General features: G+C 42.1%; 1 protein-coding gene across 7 annotated transcripts in view; it reads right to left on the reverse strand.

Annotated features, from left to right (window-relative positions):
* DLG2 (discs large MAGUK scaffold protein 2) overlaps positions 1–27,360 on the reverse strand; it is a 1,498,860-nt gene that overhangs the window by 460,739 nt on the left and 1,010,761 nt on the right. For all 7 annotated transcript variants that reach the window (XM_077807758.1, XM_077807786.1, XM_077807801.1 and 4 more), the window contains one exon: positions 2,103–2,227. In XM_077807758.1, the coding sequence (XP_077663884.1) occupies positions 2,103–2,227 (125 nt within the window). The remainder of the gene's footprint in view (positions 1–2,102; positions 2,228–27,360) is intronic.

Below are 27,360 nucleotides of genomic sequence, written 5' to 3' on the forward strand. Positions count from 1 at the left end.
GTAGATCTGTTTGGAAATTCAACAGCTACTATATAAATTCTGTTTGGATTTCTTACTATTTCTGGTGAGGTAGTGTCTAAAGGTGAAGGCCCCAATCATGCTAGGCACTGTAACAAGTATCTTGAGTGCCTATTATCATGATTCCAAGTGCCAATGTCTGCTTGTGCTCCCGCCTGCCTGTTCCTTATATCCACTCATTGTCTGCCCTCTTACATGTAACTTGTAAGCTCTTCAGAACCAGGACGGTCTATGTTATGTTTCTGCAATGCCTAGCACAATGGCCCCAAAGCGCTACCATAATACAAATAATTAACGACAAGAAGAAGCAGTAATAGTGCTGAACACAGCTACTTATATGACAAAAGAAATATCCAAAAGTTGCTTCCCATGGTTCTATTTTATTAGTAGGAAAAGACTTTGGAAAAAAGATGCATCCTACCATATGTTTTGAATGTAGTGTGGTTTAGGCTCATTTGATCTCCTTTGGCAAGGAATTCTTACGACTCAGACCCTACCACTCAGAACACTATAGCTACACAGCCTGAGAATTTTATCCTGGGCCTTTCCAGCTACATTTTCCCTCTGATGCATTAGAAGTCTTAAGGCGTGGTTTGCCATCTTTCCAGACTACTGTACTCCTTTCAAGAGTCTGATTTGTCTTGCATTCCCACAAGTTTCACCTCACTTAAACTACTTGCTTACTTACAACATCAGACATAAAAATACAGAAGTGTCACAGCATACTATTACTTTAAAATTGCTGACTTTCTCATTTTTACCATATAATTATAAAATAAATTGACTGGAATATAAATATTGTACTCTAATTTCATAGTACAGTATATAGAGCAGCATAGAACAAGTCATTGCCTGTAGGAAATGTTAGTTTGTACTGACTTTGTAGTGCTTTTTATGTAGCCTGTTGTAAAATTAGTCAAATATCTAAATGAGTTGATGTACCCCCTGGAAGACCTCTGCATACCCCCAGGGGTAAGCATACCCCTGGCTGAGAACAGGATATCTACACTGCAATTAAACAGCCATGGCTGGTCTGTGCTAGCTGATTTGGACTGGCAGGGCTTGGGCTGCGGGGCTGTTTAATTGCAGTGTAGACTTCTGAGCTCAGGCTGCAGCTCGGGCTCTAGGACCCTGCAAAGTGGAAGGGTCCCAGAGCTTGGGCTGTAGCCCAAGCCCAGAAATCTATACTGCAATTAAACAGCCTCGCAATCTGAGCCCCACAAGCCCAAGTCTGCAGGCATGGGCCAGAGACAGGTTTTTAACTGCAATGTAGACATACGATTCGTGGCTGGCAGATGGTGAGGCATTCATGGAGATAACTGAACACCTTGCAGATTAGGAGTAGGACTTTGAATTCAGTCCATAAATGAATGGAAAGCACAAGCACTGGGATGGCGTGTTCATTTTGTCCGTTGTTGCTTAAAGAGGTACACTGCTATATGTTGCTGCTTCCATGTGGCTGCAGCGTTCACCGCAAGAGCAATAGCAATAACCTAGCCTGGAGGTGGCAACAGAATACATCACTGTGGTTAGGTCCTCATCTGAGAAGAAAGGCCATCTGAAAATGGAAGAAAGCATACCTCACCGCTGCAGCCAAGGAACGGTAAGGAGTCCCCAAAGGGGAGTGTAAAGGGTAGCTACAGACAGCTGGTTGTGGATCCGAAATTTAGTGCTGCCCAGCTATGACAAGTCAGGGCTGTGCAGGGAAAGACTTAACCTATGCCACTGGAATAAGGTTCCTCAAGTGTGTACGTGTAAGGATTAGGCGTGGCAGAGCTCCACACTGGTATGCCCCTGTCCTGCCCACACAGTGCTCTCTCAAACCAGATGGGATGGCTAATGCAGAGAAAGAGACAGAGCTACCTCTGGCAGCTTTAGGCCAGCAGGGAATTCCCCTGCACAGAGGAAATTCTTCAGTAGCCTTCTCTGGCCACTTTATACTGCTTGTGCAGGCATAGCAAAGAGAAGAATTCAGCCCCATGTGTCTGTCTTCTGTGAAACACCTAGCACACATTTGAGCATTATAAAATAATTAATAATGGTACATTTAGTTTCCAAATGCATGTCATGTAGTAAGTTTTTACCTGAGTCTTCCATCCTCTGCTGCAGCTCCTCCTGGTATAATCTTAGTAATAAATATCCCAGGATCGTCCCCAATATGAGGGTTGTCTGTTCCTCCAGCAATACTGAACCCCAGTCCAGAATTACCCTGGGAAAAGAAAAACAAAAAACTTATCCGCTGCTAGAATTCCTCAGAACTTAGCTGCTGTGTGCGAGTGGCGTCTCCTTGCTTCTCAAAGGTGTTTTTTTTTTTTTTTTTTACTTAGCAGTGCCATACTTCCAGGTGTATATGAGTCAGCCAGAAAAAATTCGCTGTCAGCTAAAACAAGGCAGGCTAGAAAAGTACACGAAGAGTTGCCAAAATCAATGGAAAAACTCACGTAGACTTCTGCAGAAGCAAGATCAAGCTTAAATGTAATAATTAAGATAAAATTTTCAAAGGCGCCTAAGAGACTTCAGAGACCAAGACTCAGTGACATTCAATGAGACTTGCGCTCCTACACCAGTTAGGAGTCTTTGAAAATTTTAACCTGAATGCTTTAATTTCCAGTAAAGCAGCCTAAGAAACAACAGCATCACTACATAAATTGAAACTCTGAATAAAACGGTGGACGCCCTATGCACCTCAGGATGCAGGAGAAGAAAAAAATTAAAATATATTATTTTCTGCTGAAAAGCAACTACTACTCATATCCCAAAATAATTTTAAATGAGCAATTTTTGGCACACACATTTTCTGCACATTTAAAACAGCAAATGAATTATTTGGAGTAGCCATTGGAATGTATCAGGTAAACAGTCCTTTATTATTACACGTATCTATACCTGCACACACCCACAACCTAGTGTGCCAACCTGCTCTCACACTATACTCATGCCAGCAATTTTAGAACCTCTTTTAGAATTATGTACTGATTGTTATTGTTTTCAAGTTTAAAATAGTTGTGGTCATAGACATTCTTTTGAAGAGCAATGATATATAAACCTGTGCATTTTAGCCTCCCCTCATCTGAGGAATCCAGGCAACTTTACACACATGCATTCAGGCTTACAACAGCCCTATTAGCTACTGCAGATAAATGTACAATTTGTTCACCAAGTGTATGGGGTAAAATATGTTCAATATGCTTATTTTAAACACTTTTCTGATTTTATTCTGCCTAGCAGACTTCTGGGGTTTGTTATCGCCAGTGCTGCTTGTAGACACAGATAACTGGCTGCTTCAATCTGAGTGAGGAGAGAGAACTGCTCATCAAACCCACCCAAAACTCTATTTCTGTTATCACATCTCAATTTCTTCTCCTTAAAATGCATTTCAGTTAGGTGGTCAGGAATGAGGTGCACTGGCAGAGCTTTGTGGGGAAGCTTATACATCACTTGCGTACAACATGCCAAGTTCTAGCCAGTGCTATCAGTGTTTCACAGTCATTATTATTTCTTAAGAGATTTGAATGCAATCTGCAGGCCCAGTGCAAATATGTGGTCCTGAATAATTGTTCAATATTGGACTAAATAATAGACAAAAAGGATTTTGGGATATACATATTGTAATGCTATTCAGCTAGCTGTAATATTGGAAATGGAACATTTTACAGATATTCTACAAGGGGTTACTAAGCCTTTCTAAAATGGCATGATAAACCCATGATTTAGCCTTTTATCCATTAAGATCAGGTCCAGCTCATTTTACTTTCCATATATTTTATAATATGCGTGATCACTCAATGTAGACAACACAGGCTCCCTCTTTGATAATACTTTAAGATACTTTCCCTAAGATTTTTCCTAACAACATACTGTCAGTGAATGTCCTGATGAATCTTCAAAGTAAAGATGTCATGGAGATCACAGAGGGCCCTTAGACCACTCATTTTTGAAATATGGCCACTCCAGTTTAGATGCAGCATCACCGCAGGTGCCTTAAAGCACCGCTAAAACAGAAAGTAAGCTTTGCTTTTCTGTCAAGTGTCCAGTCGAATTTTTAAGAAGAGCTTAGCATCTGTGGCATCCCGTGGTTCTCAGTAGATTTAATCTTAATCGCTAAAACCTACTCTCAAGAAAAAAGAAAGCGGGCTTGTCAAGGAAGCATGAGAAAGGAATTTTTAGCTGGATCTGCAGCACAAGTGGATACAGTATAAGGTAACACCATGCTTGAAGAGCTTTTTTCAAATAAAGCTTGCTTGTTATGTGGGGTATGCCTAGCTGTCACAGCTCGTCACCAAAAATTCATTGAAATTCTCAGCAGGAAATTATTTTGAAAAGGTTTCACACTTTCAGTGCACTCTCCCTCCTGCCCCGCCCTTTCCCATTTTAGCCACATTAACTCCTCAGCTTTAATAACTATAACAATGCTCACTGTAAGTAATGATATGGTAAATTGCTGCAGGCTTTCCAAGTGAATCACTGCCAGCCCCTGACATTTATCCATAGATGTATGTCAGCTGTATTGCAAGACTATTCTGATTCTGCCTCTTGGAGCAACCTTTGAAAAGAATAGGGCAGCACCCCTTGCTAGCACTTTCAGATCCAGAAAATTGCTAATAATTAATCTGGTCACAATCCTTGACCTGATCAACAGGATCTGCAAACTGTCAGACTAGCTTGCTATATCTCTATATACGTTCCTACACATGAAAGTAAATTGGGAAAAGCAAGTGGCCTAGTACAGTAATTTCTTCTTTGTGGTTCTCAAATGAATACTGTAATCTGTGTTGCCAACCTAGAGAGAAATTTTCTCTCTGCACAGGACCTTGCCCATTTCTACCAAGAGAAAACTGACAAAATAAGACGTGACCTTCTCCCTCCCCTCAGCTTGCCTTCCCTTTCCCCCACTTTCCCTTCTATAACTCTCTCCTTCTACCTAGTCAGATGCAAAAGTTTCTCATCTGCTCTCCTCCTCTAACCTCTCCACTTCTCCCAGTTATTGCATCCCACTGTTCTCTGTCTCTTTCCCCTCACAATACAAGCATGCTTTAGTCTCTCCCATCTTAAAAAAACCCCTCCCTTCATCCAACTTGCCTCTTCAACTACCGCCCCATCTCCTTTTCATCTCTAAACTCATTGAACAAGCTGTTTACAATCACTGTTCATAGCGCCTCTCCTCCAATTTCACCCAGACCCTCTCCAGTACATCTTCCACCCTTGGAATTTCAGTGAAATCACTCTTGTCGAAGTCTCTAATGACCTCTTTCTAGCCAAAGTTCAGAACCAATACTCCATCTTCATCCTCCTTGACCTATCAGCTGTCGACGGTGTGCCTCTTTCTGAAATCTTGTCCTCCCTTGGCTTCTGTGACTCTGTCTTCTCCTGGTTTTCCTCCAATTGCTATAATCGCTCCTTCAACATGGCTTTTGGAGGATCCTCCTCCTCCTCCTCCTCTCCACCAGTTTTCTGTGGGGGCTCATCAGGGTTCTGCCCTGGTTCCCTGTCTCTTCTCATTCTACACTTTATATGCTGGTAATCGCATCTGCAACCACATGTTCAACTACCATCTTTATGAGGGCAACTCATAAGATTTACCTCTCTACTCCAGACCTGTCTCCTTCTGTCCAAATTAAAATCTCAGGCTGTTTCTCTGACATCTCCTTGTGGATGTGTAGTTGCAAGCTCAAGCTCAACATGACCAAAACACAGCTTTTAATCTCTCTCCTTCCTGCTACCTTCTCTTTTTGTCACTGTGGACACCACCCCCATTCTACCTGTCATTAAGGCCTGTAATCTCAGTGTCATCTTCAGCATGGACCTCTCCCTACGTCTTCACATCCAGGCTATAGCTAACTGTTACCAATTCTTTCTGCATAATCTCTCTTTCCTATCCATCCACATAGGTAAAACTCTCATCCAGGCTTTCCATCACCTCACACCTCAATTACAACAATACCCTTTTCTCTGGCCTTGCCAAATGCAGTCTTGCTCCGCTCAGATCCATTCATAGAATCATAGAATATCAGGGTTGGAAGGGACCTCAGGAGGTCATCTAGTCCAATCCCCTGCTCAGAACATTCAAAATGTTGCTACAAAGATCATTTTCCTAATTTATCACTTTGCCCGTGTCACTCCTCTCTTTGCATCCCTCTATTGGCTCCCACTTCCCTATCACATGAAACATAAGCTACCTGTCTTCACTTTCAAGATCCTTCATGATCTATCCCTACACCTTGCATATTTTCTCTTATTTAATATGGAGATGTTGCTCATTTTTTAAATTTTCAAACAATTCCTTTATTTCCCCCATGTTGCCCCTCACATTTCAGAGGAGCTCCCTTAAGCATCTGCAGAGCTACCTCATTATCCTCCTTCAAACTCTCCTTTGCTGTGATGCCTGTATAAAACTTGACAACTGTTAAGCTGCTGGTGTGCTGACATCACAACCTATCATGTGGGCCATATCATTTCACTGTTTTCTTGTACTCCCCCCACATCTGTCTGTCTTAATCCATCTGTTGCCTCTTGTCTTACACTTAGATTCTTCTGGATTTGTACAGAACAATCTTTGGGTTTTTTTGTCTTTTTATTTAGTTTTGTTCTTTTGTCTTTTTGTTCTGGATTTTTACAGTGCCTACCACAGTGGGGTCCTAGTTTATGACAAGCACTCCTAGGCAAGATAAATAATACATATGAGTTAGCAGCATCTTGAACAGCTAACAAATGATTTATAAATCATTAGCCAAAAATACACTAAGCCTTAATAAACCTGTACTGTATCTTTACAGAAGACTAATTATTTCTAAAACTTTCTCAATTAAATAACAATGCCCACATACCAAACAATAATGCCCAAGCAAAGAATGCCCATATGCCAATTTTAATAGGGAACTATCTGAACTCAACTGGAGGGTTAAATCTTTTAATTGTTTCTCTGGGTATCAAGCACTCAAAAAGGTGAAAAAGTAAGGGGGCAAGGGAAATAATCTAAGAAATCCTCTAGGTCTTATTCTCCTCACCTCAGACACTAAGGGTACAGATACACTGCACCCTCTTTCCAGTGGTATGTAGAGAACATACACTGCAAACTCCACTAGTACATCTATAAATAGCAGTGTAGATGGTGAGGTACTGCTTAGGTGAGAAGAGTAAAGACACACCTGAACCCCTAAGGTATTTACCTTACATGGTTCTCTACATTCCCAAGCAGTGCCTCCCCCATCTTCCCCTGCCTCCCCACTGCTGGACTTTCCCTGATGCAGGGAAAGGTTCCAGCAGCAGGGAAAAGCTATACACCACAGTGTTGACACAGCCTCGTTTTTGTTGCAGTGTATAGCTACATATACCCTACCCGCCACTGCCAGTGGAGTGTAGTGTAGACATGGCCTAAGACAAAAGAAAAAATATATATGTTGTCAAGGTTCCTCCCCCACTCTGAACTCTAGGGTACAGATGTGGGGACCTGCATGAAAACCTCCTAAGCTTACTTTTACCAGCTTAGGTTAAAACTTCCCCAAGGTACAAATTAATTTTATCCTTTGTCCTTGGAATATCCACTGCCACCACCAAACTCTAACTGGGTTTACTGGGAAACGTAGTTTGGACAGGTCTTTCCCCCCAAAATCCTCCCAACCCTTGCACCCCACTTCCTGGGGAAGGTTTGGTAAAAATCCTCACCAATTTGCATAGGTGACCACAGACCCAAACCCTTGGATCTGAGAACAATGAAAAAGCATTCAGTTTTCTTACAAGAAGACTTTTAATGGAAGTAGAAGTAAATAGAAATAAAGGAATCACCTCTGTAAAATCAGGATGGTAGATACCTTATAGGATAATTAGATTCAAAACATAGAGAATCCCTCTAGGCAAAACCTTAAGTTACAAAAAAGACACACAGACAGAAATAGTCATTCTGTTCAGCACAATTCTTTTCTCAGCCATTTAAAGAAATCATAATCTAACACATACCTAGCTAGATTACTTACTAAAGTTCTAAGACTCCATTCCTGGTCTATCCCCAGCAAAAAAAAAACAGTGTACTGACAGACACAGACCCTTTGTTTCTCTCCCTCCTCCCAGCTTTTGAAAGTATCTTGTCTCCTCATTGGTCATTTTGGTCAGGTGCCAGCGAGGTTACCTTTAGCTTCTTAACCCTTTACAGGTGAGAGGATTTTTCCTCTGGCCAGGAGGGATTTTAAAGGGGTTTACCCTTCCCTTTATATTTATGACACATGCACACCTACTGCCTGAGAGAAATACGCATATATTGCATGCAGGATCTCTAAACAAATCAGGAACTAGCTAAAATCGTGGACTTTTAATTAAGATTAACTTTAAGCTTTGCTATTTTATTTTGTATGTCTGGCTAAAACAGACTAGAACTCTTACTCTCCCAGTTCCTCTGCATCTTTATCCTAGCAATTTTTACCCTACTTTCCACCTTTATGTTTGTAAGCCTGCTATAAATTAAACCTCTCCTTCTAAGTCCACTGTTACGCTAATTACACAAGCCCTTCTTCCATTATTTTTATCACATATACCAGTTTAGGACCCAATTCTATAAATACTTTGGGTAGATGAGTAGCTTTACTCACATGTATGGAGAAGGGTTTGTTGAAAATTTTCCATCAAAACTGCTTGTCAATAGAAAAATTGAGATTTTGATAAAATTCGTCTTTTCATTAAATTATCTATTTTCTGTGGACATTTTCAACTTTTAGTTGAAAAACTGAACACATAAATTCCCAAAGATATTTGGTTTTAATTCATGCTTCATGGGAGTTGCAGTTCAAATGTTTCATGCCCACATCCTCTGTGGGCCAAGTTCCTCAACTAGACTACATTTCCCGTGGTACATGCATGGCTCATCAAAAAGGGAAATTAAGGGGCCTCATGGGAAATGCAGACCAGCAAGGAAGCTAGGCCCATAGAGAAGAATGGAGGCATGAGGTGTCTGAACTATAACTCCCAGGAGACACCACAGCAGCATTTTCAAATAGAGATCTCTGATTTTCAGACTGAAATGTTCAGCTGAAAATTTTCAGTTTTCAATTTTTTACACCAAAATTCAAAATTTTCTGCATGATAAACGAACATTCTGACCAACTTCAGACCAGGCCTATTGACTTCAAGGGAACTATTCTTCTGAATGAATATATATGGCTTTAAGACCTTAATCTTGACGACTCCTTTTATGTCCCATAAATTCTTATTGGTCCTAAAATACTGACAGCTATCTTAACACTTTCCATCTGTCCAAATGCTCAGTTATTACTACTTGATTCCTGGCCCTTCCTATAAAAAGGCTGCAGATGGAATTAGCACCTATGATATTTTTCTAATTATTTGCTAATTTTCCCACCTCTTTATCCTAAGACTCAGAAACCTTCCCTTAAATCACACATACACCACACAATAATGGGAGCTACACTGTACTGTTTCAACAAACACTCACATTAGGACTTTCTTTCTTCTAACAAACATTAAAAGACAATATTTAGGATGGGTATAAGATGGTGGGAAGATTCAGAAGCCAAGGGAAGGGGAAAAAACCTCCAAGCATAAGGCGTTTTAAGGCCCTTTCCTCAGGGCTTGTTTTATTATCCACAAAAAGATCACACAACAAAAACAAATCAACCAAAAAACGCTTGGCAATAATTCCCAGAGACTTTCCCTTCTTTAGCCAGCTGAGAGGGGAGAGAACACATCCTTCCTCTTAGTTACCCTTTTACCCAGTTTTGACTTTATTTTATATTCTTCTATGAGCAGTCATGTAACAGGCAGGAACCCCTTTATACGCTGCAGCATCTTTACCTTGTCACTGTGGGATTTTCCAAAGCGCTCAGCCCTAGATTTAACTGTTCCCATTGAAGTCAATGTTGAGCACTTCTGAAGTTATTTTTCGAGTGCTCGAGCTGTACAGCATAGAATGGAAGACACCATCCATGCCCCAAGAAGTTTCCAGTCTAACTATTATCCTTGCTGTTTCCTCATTTGTCCAGTATAGATAACTAGCTAAAAGCTTTTACAATCCATTTTTGTTACTATGTCCCATTTAGTTACATTTTCTGGTTGAGAGCTCTTTATTTCTGGGAACCTGAATCCCTGTGGTATCAAGCCATTCAGTGTTTATCAGAATACCAAGATAATAAAGCCACAGAAAGGACCACAGCCCAGTGGAACTGCACATCGGGGTGGAGCCAGCTTCTCTCCAGGCAAGAGCCAGAAACTCTGTATTTTACAGCACCAAATAGGTATTTTGCACATTCTTATTAGATTTCTTACTACAGTGACGGTCAGTAAGACAACAGCAGGACTAGAAGTGGTCGACTTTTCTGTAAGAGGGAAGATGTAGAGGTATGCGTATAGAAGATTAAAATTTAGAGATGCTCCCTCATAAGGGACAGTATTATGAACATAGGAATTTGGAGATGTGCTCTGAAGGCAGGGGTTGGGAACACCACATAGCTGTGTGCAGCAGCTCACTACAGAAGCTCTCCAGTTTATTTATTAAAGTTTTATTCCTCTCTCATTCACTGGTTTGATATTTAATGAACCCCAAAATCATTACAGTTCCTTGGCCATCTCCCGTTCTAACACTAACCTGTTTTAACCTGCTTAGTATGTGTACGACGATGGGATCACAGATGCAAATCATTCCTGCAGATGAGTTTTGAATATGTATATAAATATCCTCTCATATACACCATTTTTCTTTTATGTTTTGCTCAGAGTTCAAGTTTTAAAAACCTGAACAAAGCTGCCTCCTTTTCCTCTAACTCAGAGAGCAAAACTATTTGCCTATTTATCAGTAGGCTCTTGAAGTCTTTTGTACTTTCAACTCTACTCAAGAGTAACATAATTCATGAAATTCTCACTACTCCCACGTCAGCTGGCGGGTTCCCCAGAGTTGGAGTTTTCAGAGTCTGTAGTTATATTATTATGCTCCATATGGTGCATATTTCCATCTGTCACTGTGCCATTTGTTGTTTTCAAACCCCTTATCAGATTCAGAACATTCACTAGGTAACCACAATTCACAAGATGACAAGAACTTTAATGTTTCTTCTCACTTGCTACCTACAGGCGGGGTTTGAACTCGCAGCCCTGTCTGGGGGAAGTGCATGACTCCAGCAGGGAGATTTTTAAAATAGCATGAGGGATTGTTTTTCTTTATTACACATGCAAAAAATGAGAATGTAAACAGCATGTCTAAAAGAATGAACTAAGCCAGCCACCAAAATAAAGCAATCCTTCAGAATGGTGCAAAATGCCAGTTCACTCACTGTTAGGTTCTGGCAGTATCCAGACCCAGTCTATGCAAGAGAACTCCCTTCAGGTCTGGTTTCCAAGCCCAAACAAAAAGTTCCCAGCACATTCTAGCAGCTTTTATAGTTACAGAAATCACATAATTCCCCCCTTTAAAAGGGGCTGCACCTTTTATTTCCACTAATACAATGCAGAAGAAAAGGAACAACAAAGAAAAAACCCTTAGACTGTAAGGCTCCAGAGAATGGATGTTGCTAGTTAAGAATACTCCACTCAACAAGAACAGTACAACCATCCCTCTACCTCCCCCACACCACAGTCACTGTTCTGAGCTGTGACAACCAAATATGGATGTTTTCCACCTCAATATGCCTCCCTGCTAGGTACTAGCATCCTCCAGGTTCCTCTCCGCCTGAGAAAATAATATCCATTATATGTCTTGCAGAAAAATAAGAACAAGGGGAATATGCTACAAAACATGCTGGCTAATGTTTAATTAGAAAAAAAGGAAGATGGACGGAAATGTTAGAAAAGGACACAGCAAAACACAGATTAATGTTCTTCAGAAAAGGGGGGCAGGAAAGCACTACCCTCTCCATTAAGTCTTCTTAGCACCTTGGGAAAAGGAAAGTTAGAGTTCAGAACAACCTCTCCCTGTAGATAGGCATGTTTGTGCCACTCAGGGCCTGCAGTGGATTTTTCCATTTGGCCCCAAGGGCCTTCACAATTCCTATGACTACACTACCAAGTATGAGTAAAACAGACCAAGGTAGGGGAAGCAACCACCTAGAAACATAATATCTGGCCATAACTGACCATGAAAATACTTTCACAAGGATTGGAGGAACAGTGCCAGTCAGTCCATAGATCTGTACTGGCTACATTTGAAAGCTTAATATTATTTTTGTTAAAGAGTTCGCAATGCTGTTACCTGCAAATGCTGAAGAGGCTGATATATGTAGGGTGACCAGACAACAACTGTGAAAACACAGGACAGGGGGTAGGAGGTACTAGACGCCTATATAAGAAAAAGTCACAAAAAAAGGGACTGTATAAAAACAGGACATCTGGTTACCCTAGATATATGCCATGGTGTTTGTATCTGGTGCACAATGTCATGGGTTTAAAGTTATCCACATGGTACACCAGAACTCACGGAAGATTGGCAGAGACCCTGGGGGATTTTCATCTTCCTTTGCAGCATGGGGTATTAGTTAATTTACAGGTTTAAACTAGTGTAAATGGTGAATTCTCTGTAACTAAGTCTTTAAACCATGATTTGAGGACTTCCATAACTCAGCCAGAGGTTAGGGGTCTATTACAGGAGCGGGTAGGTAAAGTTCTGTGGCCTGCAATGTGCAGGATGTCAGACTAGATGATCATTCTAGATGTCAGACTAGATGGTCTTTTCTTGACCTGCTGCTCACAAACCGGGAAGAATTAGTAGGGGAAGCAAAAGTGGATGGGAATCTGGGAGGCAGTGACCATGAGTTGGTTGAGTTCAGGATCCTGACACAGGGAAGAAAGGTAAGCAGCAGGATACGGACCCTGGACTTCAGGAAAGCAGACTTCGACTCCCTCAGGGAACGGATGGGTAGGATCCCCTGGGGGACTAACATGAAGGGGAAAGGAGTCCAGGAGAGCTGGCTGTATTTCAAGGAATCCCTGTTGAGGTTACAGGGACAAACCGTCCAGATGTGTCAAAAGAATAGTAAATATGGCAGGCGACCAGCTAGGCTTAACGGTGAAATCCTAGCGGATCTTAAACATAAAAAAGAAGCTTACAAGAAGTGGAAGGTTGGACATATGACCAGGGAAGAGTATAAAAATATTGCTCGGGCATGTAGGAATGAAATCAGGAGGGCCAAATCACACCTGGAGCTGCAGCTAGCGAGAGATGTCAAGAGTAACAAGAAGGGTTTCTTCAGGTATGTTGGCAACAAGAAGAAAGCCAAGGAAAGTGTGGGCCCCTTAATGAATGAGGGAGGCAACCTAGCGACAGAGGATGTGGAAAAAGCTAATGTTACTCAATGCTTTTTTTGCCTCTGTCTTCACTAACAAGGTCAGCTCCCAGACTGCTGCGCTGGGCATCACAACATGGGGAATAGATGGCCAGCCCTCTGTGGAGAAAGAGGTGGTTAGAGACTATTTAGAAAAGCTGGATGTGCACAAGTCCATGGGGCCGGACGAGTTGCATCCGAGAGTGCTAAAGGAATTGGCGGCTGTGATTGCAGAGCCATTGGCCATTATCTTTGAAAACTCGTGGCGAACGGGGGAAGTCCCGGATGACTGGAAAAAGGCTAATGTAGTGCCAATCTTTAAAAAAGGGAAGAAGGAGGATCCTGGGAACTATAGGCCAGTCAGCCTCACCTCAGTCCCCGGAAAGATCATGGAGGAGATCCTCAAAGAATCAATCCTGAAGCACTTACATGAGAGGAAAGTGATCAGGAACAGTCAGCATGGATTCACCAAGGGAAGGTCATGCCTGACTAATCTAATCGCCTTCTATGATGAGATTACTGGTTCTGTGGATGAAGGGAAAGCAGTGGATGTATTGTATCTTGACTTTAGCAAAGCTTTTGACACGGTCTCCCACAGTATTCTTGTCAGCAAGTTAAAGAAGTATGGGCTGGATGAATGCACTATAAGGTGGGTAGAAAGTTGGCTAGATTGTCGGGCTCAACGGGTAGTGATCAATGGCTGCATGTCTAGTTGGCAGCCGGTGTCAAGTGGAGTGCCCCAGGGGTCGGTCCTGGGGCAGGTTTTGTTCAATATCTTCATAAATGATCTGGAGGATGGTGTGGATTGCACTCTCAGCAAATTTGCGGATGATACTAAACTGGGAGGAGTGGTAGATACGCTGGAGGGCAGGGATAGGATACAGAGGGACCTAGACAAATTGGAGGATTGGGCCAAAACAAATCTGATGAGGTTCAACAAGGATAAGTGCAGGGTCCTGCACTTAGGATGGAAGAACCCAATGCACAGCTACAGACTAGGGACCGAATGGCTAGGCAGCAGTTCTGTGGAAAAGGACCTAGGGGTGACAGTGGACGAGAAGCTGGATATGAGTCAGCAGTGTGCCCTTGTTGCCAAGAAGGCCAATGGCATTTTGGGATGTATAAGTAGGGGCATAGCGAGCAGATCGAGGGACGTGATCTTCCCCCTCTATTCGATATTGGTGAGGCCTCATCTGGAGTACTGTGTCCAGTTTTGGGCCCCACACTACAAGAAGGATGTGGATAAATTGGAGAGAGTCCAGCGAAGGGCAACAAAAATGATTAGGGGTCTGGAACACATGACTTATGAGGAGAGGCTGAGGGAACTGGGATTGTTTAGTCTGCAGAAGAGAAGAATGAGGGGGGATTTGATAGCTGCTTTCAACTACCTGAGAGGTGGTTCCAGAGAGGATGGTTCTAGACCATTCTCAGTGGTAGAAGAGGACAGGACAAGGGGTAATGGTCTCAAGTTGCAGTGGGGGAGGTTTAGGTTGGATATTAGGAAAAACTTTTTCACTAGGAGGGTGGTGAAGCACTGGAATGCGTTACCTAGGGAGGTGGTAGAATCTCCTTCCTTAGAAGTTTTTAAGGTCAGGCTTGACAAAGCCCTGGCTGGGATGATTTAATTGGGGATTGGTCCTGCTTTGAGCGGGGGGTTGGACTAGATGACCTCCTGAGGTCCCTTCCAACCCTGATATTCTATGATTCTATGATCATGATGGTCCCTCTGACCTTAAAGTCTATGAGTTTGAGGACAGTGGCAAAACACCCACTGGCTTCAATATGGTCAAGATTTCATCCATAATCATACCCTGTGCCAACACTTCAGTGCAAAGAGGGAAAGCTCCATTGATAGAATATACTTTCCATACAAAAGACAATCTTTCTTTAACTCCTTTCCTTTGTAGTAAGGGCAAGTCAGCTGTCTTGCTGACTACAACATTAAATATTATGGAATACATGATGCAGCTCTTCTCTATTTTACATTTTCTTCATCAGTATTTCTAAGCTGATTTTATATTTTAAATGTACTCTTAAACCTTCATAAAGAAATATTCCAAATTACTACATATTTAACTCACTGAAACAAAGACATTATTTTAAATTAATCAGTCACAGAGGTTTAGAATGTTCATAATAATGTTCATTGCTTTTAGGAAAGGGAACACTAATTTACTTTGTGTGATCTCCATAACAATAGACATGTTTATGAAATGTCACCAACTTTAAAAAATGTTTCCAAAGATTTTAGGAATAACAAAGGATTTTATATCTTACTAAGGTACTGATTTTGCTGGACGGTTCTCTTAAAACGAATTCATCAGATAGTCAGAAGTAAAGAAAGGGAAACTCTTTGTCCAGTGGAAGGAAAGGGGTGTTGTCAAGGGGTGTTGTCCTTTTCAGGGACCTCTTCAATAGGGGACGGGAGAAAGGGATGGACAGAAAGGACAGGAAGACTTTGGGAGCAAGTTTTTTTTTACTATAGTAATTAAAATGTATATTTTAGATAAGGGTGGTCTTTTGAAGGATTTATTTAAAAAAAACCTATATGTCTGAAGATCCAAGCATTTAAGGCTAAAGATGATTGTGCATCTAAAAATCTATGCAAGGATTTTTTAGAGATGTGATTTTATAATCTTCACCAACACACTAATTAAATATTTTTAAAGTAAATTTTAAACTAAGGTCCTGTAGACTGACATGTTCTGAGTAAATATTACAGTAATGCACAACTGTTTTTGTCAGTAAATTCAGAAACTGACAGTATATACCTGGGGGTTGGCAAATGCCTGTTAAATGGCTTCATTACCCCTTGAATGGCTCTTTAACAGTTTCAGTGTTGTGCTAATAGGCCTGGCAGGCTGGAAGGGTTTTTCACTTTTAATATTACTAGATCCCCTCCCGAGGAAGACTTGGAGCCTGCAGGAAGGGTGAGAACAGGGATAGGAAAGTCGGGTAGGTGGACACTAAGATGCAGTGGTGCCCCAAATTTTCAGGTGCCCTACGCAGCTGCCTATGTTGTGTATGCCTAAGGATGGCCCTGATCCGCACAGTTGCTATTTCCATAGTCACAATGCATTCACTTCCTTCTTCCCAAAGGGGATCTTTGGAGCACCTAGTCTAAACAGAGTTGGAAAAAAAAAAAGAAAAGCATTTGAAAGACTCTTGGGATCTTTAAGTTCAAACACAAAATCCTAAAGGAAGATGATTGAATATTCCTGCTATTACATTTATGTAGTTTGCCATCATCCTGTTTGTGTAGCTGTTCAGCATGCCGAACTTGGTAGAATAGGTAGTCTATGAAATTCCCTAGCACTTTACATTTCACTATAAATTAGTTGAGGCTCCCACAATATTTATTTTTATTTTTTTTATCTGAAACAAGGTGTGTGAAATTTTTCTCCCCAACAGTTATGCTCAGCAGTACATCAGTTCTCAGTAAAACCTAAACAGTAAATGAAATGCATTTGTTACTGTCCATATTGTCTTTTGTAAATACATATCAGAACCTCTTGATTTTTCCGGCCTTTGAGCCAGCCCTACCTTTTTGCTATTAATAAGTTTTAATCTAAAAGCCCATTTTATTTCACTTATGTAGGAGACCCAACTGTCATGACAGAAAGTTTTCAAACTCTGTTGTCAGCCTATTAGGAAGAGAAGTGGGGTTCACAAGCATTGAAAATGCAGCTTCAAATGTTATATAGCTATTTTACATTATATTTAATCACTTTACACAAAAGATATCCAGTCTATCACATGTACGTTTGCAAATGAGTGCATGAAGATTTCATCACTTGGCTTGCATGAAACTTAACTACAGAGTCCAGAGTGACCTAGACAAAGTGAAGGATTGGGCCAAAAGAAATCTCATGAGGTTCAACAAGGACAAGTGCAGGGTCCTGCACTTAGCAAGGAAGAATCCCATGCATCACTACGGCCTAGGGACCGACTGGCTAAGCGGAAGTTCTGCTGAAAAGGACCTGGGGATTACAGAGGATGAGAAGCTGGTTATGAGTCAACAGTGTGATCTTGTTGCCAAGAAGGCTAACGGCATATTGGGCTGCATTAGTAGGAATACTGCCAGCAGATTGAGGGAAGTGAATATTCCCCTCTATTCGGCACTGGTGAGGCCACATATAGAGTATTGCATCCAGTTTTGGGCCCCCCACTACAGAAAGGATGCGGATAAATTGGAGAGAGTGCAGCGGAGAGCAACAAAAATTATTAGGGGGCAGGGGCACATGACTTATGAGGAGAGGCTGAGGGAACTGGTCTTATTTAGTCTGCAGAAGAGACGAGTGAGGGGGGATTTGATAGCAGCCTTCAACTACCTGAAGAGGGGGTTCCAAAGAGGATGGAGCTCGGCTGTTCTCCGTGGTGGCAGATGACAGAACAAGGAGCAATGGTCTCAAGTTGCAGTGGGGGAGGTCTAGGTTGGATATTAGGGAACACTATTTCACTAGACGGGTGGTGAAGCACTGGAATGGGTTACCTAGGTAGGTGGTGGAATCTCCATCCTTAGGGGTTTTTAAGGCCCTCCTTGACAAAGCCCTGGCTGACATGATTTAGTTGAGGTTGGTCCTGTTTTGAACAGAGCTAGATGACCTCCTGAGGTCTCTTCTAATCCTAATCTTCTATGATTCTATTAAACATACCCAGCGTACAACTACCTGAAGGGGGGTTCCAAAGAGGATGGAGCTCGGCTGTTCTCAGTGGTGGCAGATGACAGAATGAGGAGTAATGGTCTCAAGTTGCAGTGCGGGAGGTCTAGGTTGGATATTAGGAAAAACTATTTCACTAGGAGAGTGGTGAAGCACTGGAATGGATTACGTAGGAAGGTGGTGGAATCTCCATTCTTAGAGGTTTCTAAGGCCCGGCTTCACAAAGCCCTGGCTGGGATGATTTAGTTGGGGTTGGTCCTGCTTTGAGCTAGATGACCTCCAACCATAATCTTCTATGATTCTATGAGTGCATATGGTGATATTGACGTTTACCAACATTTTCTGACAAAACTCTAATCCTTCCAAGTTTATGTATATCTATTAGAGAACTCAGAGTAAGATTCACCATTTCCTTGTATTTATATAAATACAAATGGTTATAAGACACAATCATTCTGGTCTGGCACAATTTTGCACCCACTGTGCATAGATATAAATGAATATATAATGTGCAGAGCAACTATGGTGACCAGACATCCCAATAAAATCGGGACTGTCCCGATTTTTAGTTGTTTGTCTTGCATCCCGATCAATGTACGGTCGGGACGCCATCTGTCCCAATATTGCGGCTTTGGCCACTCCAGCTTTCTTTTTTTTTTTTTTTTCCTTCGGCAACTCGGCTCCAGCCCCTTTTTTAAATTTTTTTTTACTTCCCCCATGTGTCCCGATATTTTGTCCATTTCATCTGGTCACCTTAAGAGCAACAGTGAGTTGGACCCCTCTAACCAGATCCACAAAGGTACTTGGGCACACTGTAGGCACCTGGACGCCTATCCTTTGCTAGACCCCAGAGAAATTCATGTACTGGGGAAGACCGATGTGAATCACCTAACTCTCATGCAGGGCCTGATCCAGTAGCCATGCTTAGAGGATGTCTGCTAGATCAGATCCCATTCAAATCTGGCCAGAGGAGGAAGAGAAGGTGGCAGCGGTTGTGCCACTCAATTTACCACTTTTAGCCTGGTGGCTAAAGCAGTCACCTGGGATGTGGGAAACCTGGGTTCAATTTCCCCCTCTGCCTGAGGGGAAGAAAGGATTTGAACAGGGATTTCTCACCTCTCAAGTGTGCTCTAACCATTGAACCATCTCATGTGGGTCTCCCTCAGTCTCTCCTGTTGAATCTGTTCCACTGTATGTATATAAATACATAAAGTGTCACTGGGCTGGGGAAGAGCAAGAAAGAAAGAAAGACTCTGTAGCCAGGTGGTTAGATCATGGAGGTGGGAGGCCTGTGGTCCAGTCCCCCTGCTCCAACGACTCATTTATCCAAAGTGGAATAGTAAAATTCCCATTAACTTCAATAGGAGCACTAAGGCGACAAATGAACACTTTTGAAAATCTCATCCTATTTCTTTACTATGATTGAATCAGGCCTTGTTTCCTTAAACAAACATTAGCACAATATTTTTCACACAGCTTTGCTCCCTAAGCCCTTGTCTCTGGATTCATTTTAGGAGTCCACCTCAAGGATACACCCAACCTACGCTTTGGTGTCCCCTGTTAACAACAACAGGACTATTCTTCCGTGTTACTAGGATGCTTTCCACATCTGTCATTCAGAAAGGAAAAAAATCATGAAGAAGCAGCCTATCAGCATAGGCTAGAGAACATTCCGTGTGTACTGCAGTGAGGTAAGTGGTTTAAAATTCTGCTCGTAAAATACAGTCACAGAAAAACAAACAGCAACCCCCTCATAGAAGTATCGCTTTTTCAACTATCAGTTTCCTTGGACAGTCCGCGCTACCCTCAGGGAAGGAATTGAAAAGGGACTTTCATCCACTCCATCTGCTTTCAGGAGCACAGAAAAACATCATCTGCAGATATCCCTGACAGTAAAACCTTCTCCTCTTTATTTTGCCACCTCCATCCATCTTAGGCACTACATACCCTCCTTACTGTAGTATCACAGTGTCTCCCAATTGTAATGTATTTATACTCACAACAACCCTAGGAGGTAAGGAAGTACGACCATCCCTTTTTTGCAGGGGAACTGAGGTTCAGTAGCTTACCCCCTAGGTTACACAGGAAGTCTCAGATAGAGGGAATTGAACCAGGGTCTTCAGAATTCCAGGCTACCACTCGACCAGCCTTCCTCACACAAAATAACATAATACTTTGCCAATGTAATAATTAGAGAAGGAGCATGTACTCCTTTGCCACCACTGTAACATGTCTCAATGCTGCAGGACACACCCAAACTAGGAATTATTTGGGGAGTTTGTGGTTGACATCTTCTTGTCTTTTCCCAAGATTTCTTCTTGGGATCCACTGCAAATACAGTAGGAATTAGCCATTAATATTAAATAACATCAGACAGTAAGCTTCTGATGGACTTACACTATTGTACGTGTAGCAGCCCGAAGTACAGGGCTGGGAGGAATTTTAATGCATTGCTGTTTTCATATTCCTATTCAACCCACAAGCATGATTATTTCAATCGTAAAACATTTCTTCATTCCCATATCTAATTGTAAAAATGTGCAAACTTACCCTAGAGCCAAATATATTTTAATGCATGGCCCACTTTTTCCCTACATTTTTTTTATAATGACAACAAGGTGTAAAATCCATAGAGTCTGTTCTGCATAGCAATTTTATTTTGCATGCTCATATACGTTTTTATGTAGGTTTATTACTTACCGGTATGTTTCATGAATTCAACAAAAAAGCTAGGGTATTTGCTGTCATCTGGGACAGACAGTGTAAAACAAAAGCATACCAATTTTCTTTTTATTTAAACAATATGCTTGGCATCAGGATTTATAATTGGTGGAATACTATTCCAGTACAAAAATATCTGTAAAGTAATTTGGAATTCCTCAAATGGTGTCACCATAACCAAACTGACTGACTAGGTATTAGAAGGAAATTTAAGTCAACTCTCCAGGACTTCAGAGCACACAGGCAAGCTGACATCAGAAATGACCACAATTTATGTGTAGCAAGATTGAAGATTAAATTGAAAAAAAAAAAACCCACAAAAAAAGCACCAAGAAAATTGACAGCAGAAGGCTAACAGACAAGACATTGTAGCAGCAATTTCAAAGTAATTGGGAAAATGTTGAAAGCTTGTGGTGATACCACTGATGAAATCACTGAACTTTTCAACGAAATATAGGACCAGAAAAAGCCTCCAATACAATGGAAAAATGGCATTACAATCAAAATACCAAAGAAAGCAAATGCACTATCTGGCAAGGTGTTACACTCCATTCACTGACAAGCAAAGTATTCTGTAGTATCATAAACAAAGTAGTTACCCCTGACTGAAATAGGACAATTCTGCCTCGTAGCAACTTTTGAGGTTTTGAAATTTGTTTTAGTTTCACATTAAAACAAATCCAAAACCTTTTGAACAATTTTGCAAAAATAGAATTGTGTTGAAACCTCCATTTTCAGATCAATACATGTGCCTGTGGGAGACCCAGCTTCAGAGAAGAGTTTTTCATGCCAGATCACTCTGATTCAGGCAAAGCAAAGACTTGAACCTTGTATCTCATCTCCCAGGCCATTGCCCTAATCACCAGGCTATAGCTCATGAGTCTCTCACCTTTTAGACAAAAGCATCATCGGAACTGAAATGTCACCACAAAACGTTTTGGCTTTGACAGAATATGTATTTCACTGAAATTTCATTTAATCTAAAATGTACCCTTCTGGATCCCTGAGTTTCTCCCTGTGATCTTCACTCCTGTCCCTGTTTTTTTTCATTTGTTGTCTCCCAAAATCATTTGAGACCTGATTCCAGTAGCACCTTCCCTTAAGTCTGGGAGGCTTTAGCTGTGGGCCTTTGCCCACCCTTCCCCAGAGCCTCAATAGGTAAAATGGTCCAACCAGCTCTAAAAGCTTTTGAGGCAAAAGCTAAGGGCAGAGCAGGCTGGATTTTGACCTGACAGATCCTGTGGTGATCAGAATTTCACCTTCAGAATAGCCATCAAAAAGAGCACTGAATGGCAAAAACAATTCCTCGTAAACTTCATAGATTTTAAGGATGTATTTAAACAATCTTCCAACAAGATTCACTCTGAAATATCTCGAAATGTTATTGTATACCAGTATGAATAATTAACTTCAACAAGGCTTTATATCAAGTACAGCTTGCACAGTTAAAGTGAACACAAACTTGAGTGAATGATTTAACCTAGATGCTGGTGTCATCCAAGGATTCATTCTCTGACCTCTCCTGTTTGGCATTGCCACTGAATTCATCAAGAGAAAATAAAATGTAGACATTATGAGAAAAAGTACAGAAACAACACAGGCATCGCAAGGCTAAATTACAGTATACTGGAAGATTTAGATTTTGTTAAATAACAAACTCATCCTGAATACCCCCAGGCTGATGCTGTGCATCTTAGGAGGTCTTGGTACAATTTGAAACCCTCCAGTACTGGAGATAACAAATCGGGCAGCACAGCATCACCTGGTGATGAGGAGGACAATGGAGTGCAAGGTTTTGTGGTATCCCTGTCTGACATTACCCGGGGCAAAGGTTGCTCCAGCACAGCGGGAGCCCCCTTATCTGTGGCCTCAGAACTGGGGGATCCAACGGGGAGGAGTTGTAGTAGCCAGGCAAGGTACTAACAAACTTCAACAGGGCTTTATTTTTTAAAGTAGAAACCTCTTTTCCAAGCTGCTGCTGCACCCTCAGTAGCTCTCCCTCAGCCCCTTCAACTCCTCCCCCTTCCTTCCTGTTTCCTGTCCTTTCAGACTCCCAACAGCCAGTGCTCCCAATTCTAATAATTACAAGCAACATCTAAACACCATGTTCTCTCCTCTCTTAAGAAACTCTCCCAATTACAATAAACATTGTTGTTCTAACCACAGGAACAAATAAGAAACAAGGAACTATACTGTTGACAGAAATATTACACTAAAAACACTATAGATACTACATAACATCGTCTCTAGTCCAGACAGGTGGTTGCCTGGGTCTGACAGGCCGTCTCTCAAACCCCAGTTCCAGTGCAATGTCTTGTTGTGTTGATACTATAGTGAAGTCATCCAGTGCAGAGTGGGTGTTGGCATAATCTCCTCTTGGTGCATAGGCAGGTGCAAGATAAGCAGCATTCCACACCTGCCCATCAGAAAGTCGATAGGTGTAAGATCCCTTCCTTCTCTATGAAACTTTGGTTCCTTAGCACCCCGCCGCTTGTCTGTGAAAGCCTTATACTTTGCTTGGTTCTGTTCAACTATTTTCTCACATCATCTTTGGTTGGGGCCTCAGGTCGTGCCTTTAACAATCCAACAATGTTCAGTTTAGTATTCATCCGTTTCCGATGCAGTAACTCTGTGGGTGATCTTTGCGTTGTGGCATGTCGTGTAGCCTGGTATGCTTGCAAGAAATCAGTAATGAAGGTTATCCACAATTGCCCTTCCAGTTTATCCGTTTGCAAACTCTCTTTCAAACTTCTGTTAAACCATTCGATTTCCCCATTTGCTTGAGGGTAGTATGGGGATGACCTTCTGTGTAAAATGTTCCTCTCTGCTAGAAAAGTTTCAAACTCCAGGGAAGTAAATTGGCTACCATTATCTGAAACCAGTTCTTTGGGGTTACCTTCCCTGCTAAAAACTGAAGAGAGGAACTCAATTACTGTAGCAGAAGATATTTGCGATGTAAACGCTACCTCAGGCCGTTTACTGAAATAGTTTAAGGTGATAGCATAATGACAGTCACTTGGAGCAGTATCAAAGGGTCCTAAATGTCAATTGCCACTTTTTCCCATGCAGATTCAGGAAGAGGAACAGGCTGTAATGGAGGGCTACATGTCACTGCTGTCTTATCATGCATTTGGCAAGTGACACAGGATTTTATGAGTGCTTCAGTTTGAGAGTCCATCCCTGGCCACCAATTACAGATCCTGTAGTCGTTGTTTGGTTCTGACAATTCCTTGATAAGTATCATGTGCCAGCTGTAGGAGTTTTGACTGTAATTCTTCTGGCACAAGGAGCCAGTGTGTACCTCGTAGCACACAGCCATCAAGCAAAGAAAGTTCATCCCAAACTCTAAAATAAGGCAGCAAAACTGGGTCAAGGTTTTTAGGGTTACTGGCCATCTCTTTGTAAGAAATTCCCATAGTTTTTGTTGAATTGGACACGCTGAACAAGCAGTTTGAAATTGTTCTCTTGTAACGTCAGTAAGAGTGCGTGTAATAAGTGCAACTACTACATGCTCATCCTCCGGTGGACCATCTGGTGAAGGCAGAGGCAGGGGAGAAAGGCAATCAGCAACCACATTTTGGTTTCCAGGCTTATATTCCAGTCCATAATTGAAAGAGTAGCCTTGCAGACCATCTAGCAATATGATACCCTGCTCTTCCCAGTCCTTTCATGGTGAGCAACGTCGTCAAAGGGCTGTGGTCTGCGTGCAACTTCAACGTGTGGCCCTACTACATTCACTTTTGGTACAAAAATGTTCTTTAATGCAGTGAGTGCAGTCTCATATTTATCGTCTGCAAGGGGAAAAATATAAAATATATGGTGCCCTTCTGCTCCAAGGCAGTGGATTAGCAGAGCACGCTTTCTTACTTCAGAAATCTCTGTAGCACTGATTGAAAGCAGATAAATCTCAAACATATGGATCCAGGCAGTAAAAGCAATTGGAGGCTCACCTGGGCTTTGTAGAAAGGGTGCAGGTGGGTTCAGAGGCAGAAGATCCATCCTCGTTGCCAAAATGTTGTAGTAGCCAGGCAAGGTACTAACAAACTTCAACAGGACTTTCTTTTTTAAAGTAGAAAAACCTCTTTTCCAAGCTGCTGCTTCAACTCCTCCCCCCTCCTTCCTGTTTCCTGTCCTTTCAGACTCCCAACACCCAGTGCTCCCAATTCTAATAATTACAACATCTAAACACCACAGGAGGCTACCGGAGGCCCAGGTAATCTTGCCCTGAAGAGGACAGATGACTACAATTTAGACAAACAAGGGACTTTTCAGGGATTCCAAGGAGGCTACCATGAATAGGGAGACAGCATCAGTGGTCAGTAGGAGGTAGGCCAGGAACCCTTGTCTCTGCTGTCTGCATGGTACTGATCCTGGTGCCAACTAGGACTTCCACTGTGTTTCAATGACCTATTAACCTGATAACATGATGGGGAGAGGAAGGGAGATGCCTCTGACCTCAATTTTGAAGACCCTTCTAATTAGTCTAATGGTGCCGGGGGAGCTATTCTTGATGGGGCCACCACTTGCCCTGCAACTTGTCAATTTGATACAAATGAAAGAAGAGACATTGGCCCTGTGGATGCTGGTACCGGCATCACACGGTCATTTAGTCCTGGACAGGCATCGGGACCAACAGTAAAGCTGATACTGGGTCCACAGACACAGACTGCATCATAAGTGGTCTCCTAAAGATCCTATCTGCATTAGCAACCCTCTTGGTGCTGAGCAGGAAGTCAACTGCATCCCTCCATCTTGGATAAGCTGCAGTGAGGGCAATGGTAGGTCCGTCATCTACCTAAGGACACTGTAGATGATGCCACTGCAGTCACATGTTCCCAGATAAGTGGTGAGTCAAGAACAGAAAGTCATGGCAAATCTTCTGCTACTTGATACGTGGTCAGTGTGGAAACCTACAATGCCACCTGCATCAGCAGCTCAGGTGATACATTAAATCAGCACATTCCCTGGCCACCTCCCCAGAACAGTCAGCTCTTACCCTTTTCCGGGCTAACGTCAGCCCACAGTGGGGTCACTTTCTGCCTCCACGGAGTGGAGGCTAGGGTCACTTTCTGCTACCACCACCTCAAGTCAGGATGTGAGATGTGTGGCACCAAGACTGTCTCTTGTTGTGCATTTGTCCAGCACGAATCTGGAATTCACAAGGAGCGGTGGATGAGGTCAGGGATGCTGAAACAATCTGTATAGTTCTGAGAGCCACTGAACCAAACTGTGAACTTTATATATGATAGAAACCACTTCAAGCCAAGGGCTGCGGTAGCACCCACACTCCAGTACCTATGGATGTGGTTAGTGGAGGAATGCTTGAGCAGCAACCAGGAGGAAGAGATGGGGAAAGCACTAGGAATGATGTGTCAGAGATAAGGGGGGGGGGGAGTGTTTGGTTGACTGGAACAGGAGGCTGGGGAAGGTGGGACTGGAGCAGGGGCAGCTGAGGACAGTTACTCAGCAGAAGCTGAACAGGGCAACCGGCTGACAAGCAGCTTCCAATGAGTGGTAGCCATTCACATCAGAACCTTGAAGGGCTGTCAGGAATGGCACAGCCATTCGGTCTGAGCACAGAGTTGGCCCACCTTTAAAGTCATCTACTTCTTGTTATAATGCTTCTTGGTAACAACTCAGTATCTTTTCTCTTGCTTGTGAAACTCTATGTGCCTTCATACTACCTTCCCATTCCCTTTCTACGTTCTCTCTTTTCTTATGATCCGTGGAACCATTTGCTACTTCAGTGCTTTCGCTCTTCATTATTTCCCCTGCTTTCTACTCAATTTGTTCCACCTTCCTAAATATGTTTATACAGTTCATCACTGCATTTATTCATTTCCTCTCTCACCCTTTCTCTCCCCCTAACCCTCCTAAACTAGTGCTGTCATTGCTCTTTTTTGGTTCTCTTATGCTGACTGAACTTGACTTTAATGTATTCTAGCTTTCTTCTTGTGTCAAAATAATGTAAGAAACTGCATTTTGTGACTAATTAAATGAGCAAGAAATGTAAAGGAGCATAACATTGGGTCTAGTTAATCAGTTTTTGACACAGCTGGTTAAACCAGGACCTATGCAAAAAGCTGTGTTGAAGCAGTTTGGGTTTAACAAACATCTCAGGTTGGTTTCCAATGAAAACATCTACATTTCCTTTTCTAACTTTCAGGCCAAATTCTGTCCTCATGTATATCTATGCAGTCCCATTGATTCAGTGAAGATATAAGGAAGAAGAGCAGGTGTGTAGGGGGTTCAGATATTGACAGTTCAATTTGGAAAAGAAGATTGAAAATTCTTTTATCTGTTACAGTTGTTATTTCTATACACACTTACAAATATTTGTCTGTAAAATGTCCTTGGGGAAAAAAACACCCACATTTTTTCCCCGGTGTCGCTGCATTGAACAGCATGCAAGAGAGTGACAAAGGCAGGTCAGGGAAGGAGAGAGTGCTCGTCCATGGATGAGAAGGATGGGTTTAGAGAAGTGGTGGGAAGTACTGGGATGAACTGATCAGCTGAAGAGGAAGAATGAGGAACATGGCCGGGGGATAGGGGTTGACTTTCTTCAGGAGAGGTCTCTGAGAGAGGGGGACAGACCACCTTTCAGTGGAGAGGCAAGAGTGAAGAAGAGCTTAGTTCTCAGTGCTCAAGTGGTCTGCTGTGGCATTTCTTTAAGATAAGAAAGAGAGAAACATCTATGGAGTGCCTAG

Source organism: Eretmochelys imbricata, chromosome 1 (assembly GCF_965152235.1).
Source record: "Eretmochelys imbricata isolate rEreImb1 chromosome 1, rEreImb1.hap1, whole genome shotgun sequence".
In the NCBI taxonomy this organism is placed as follows: domain Eukaryota; kingdom Metazoa; phylum Chordata; order Testudines; family Cheloniidae; genus Eretmochelys; species Eretmochelys imbricata.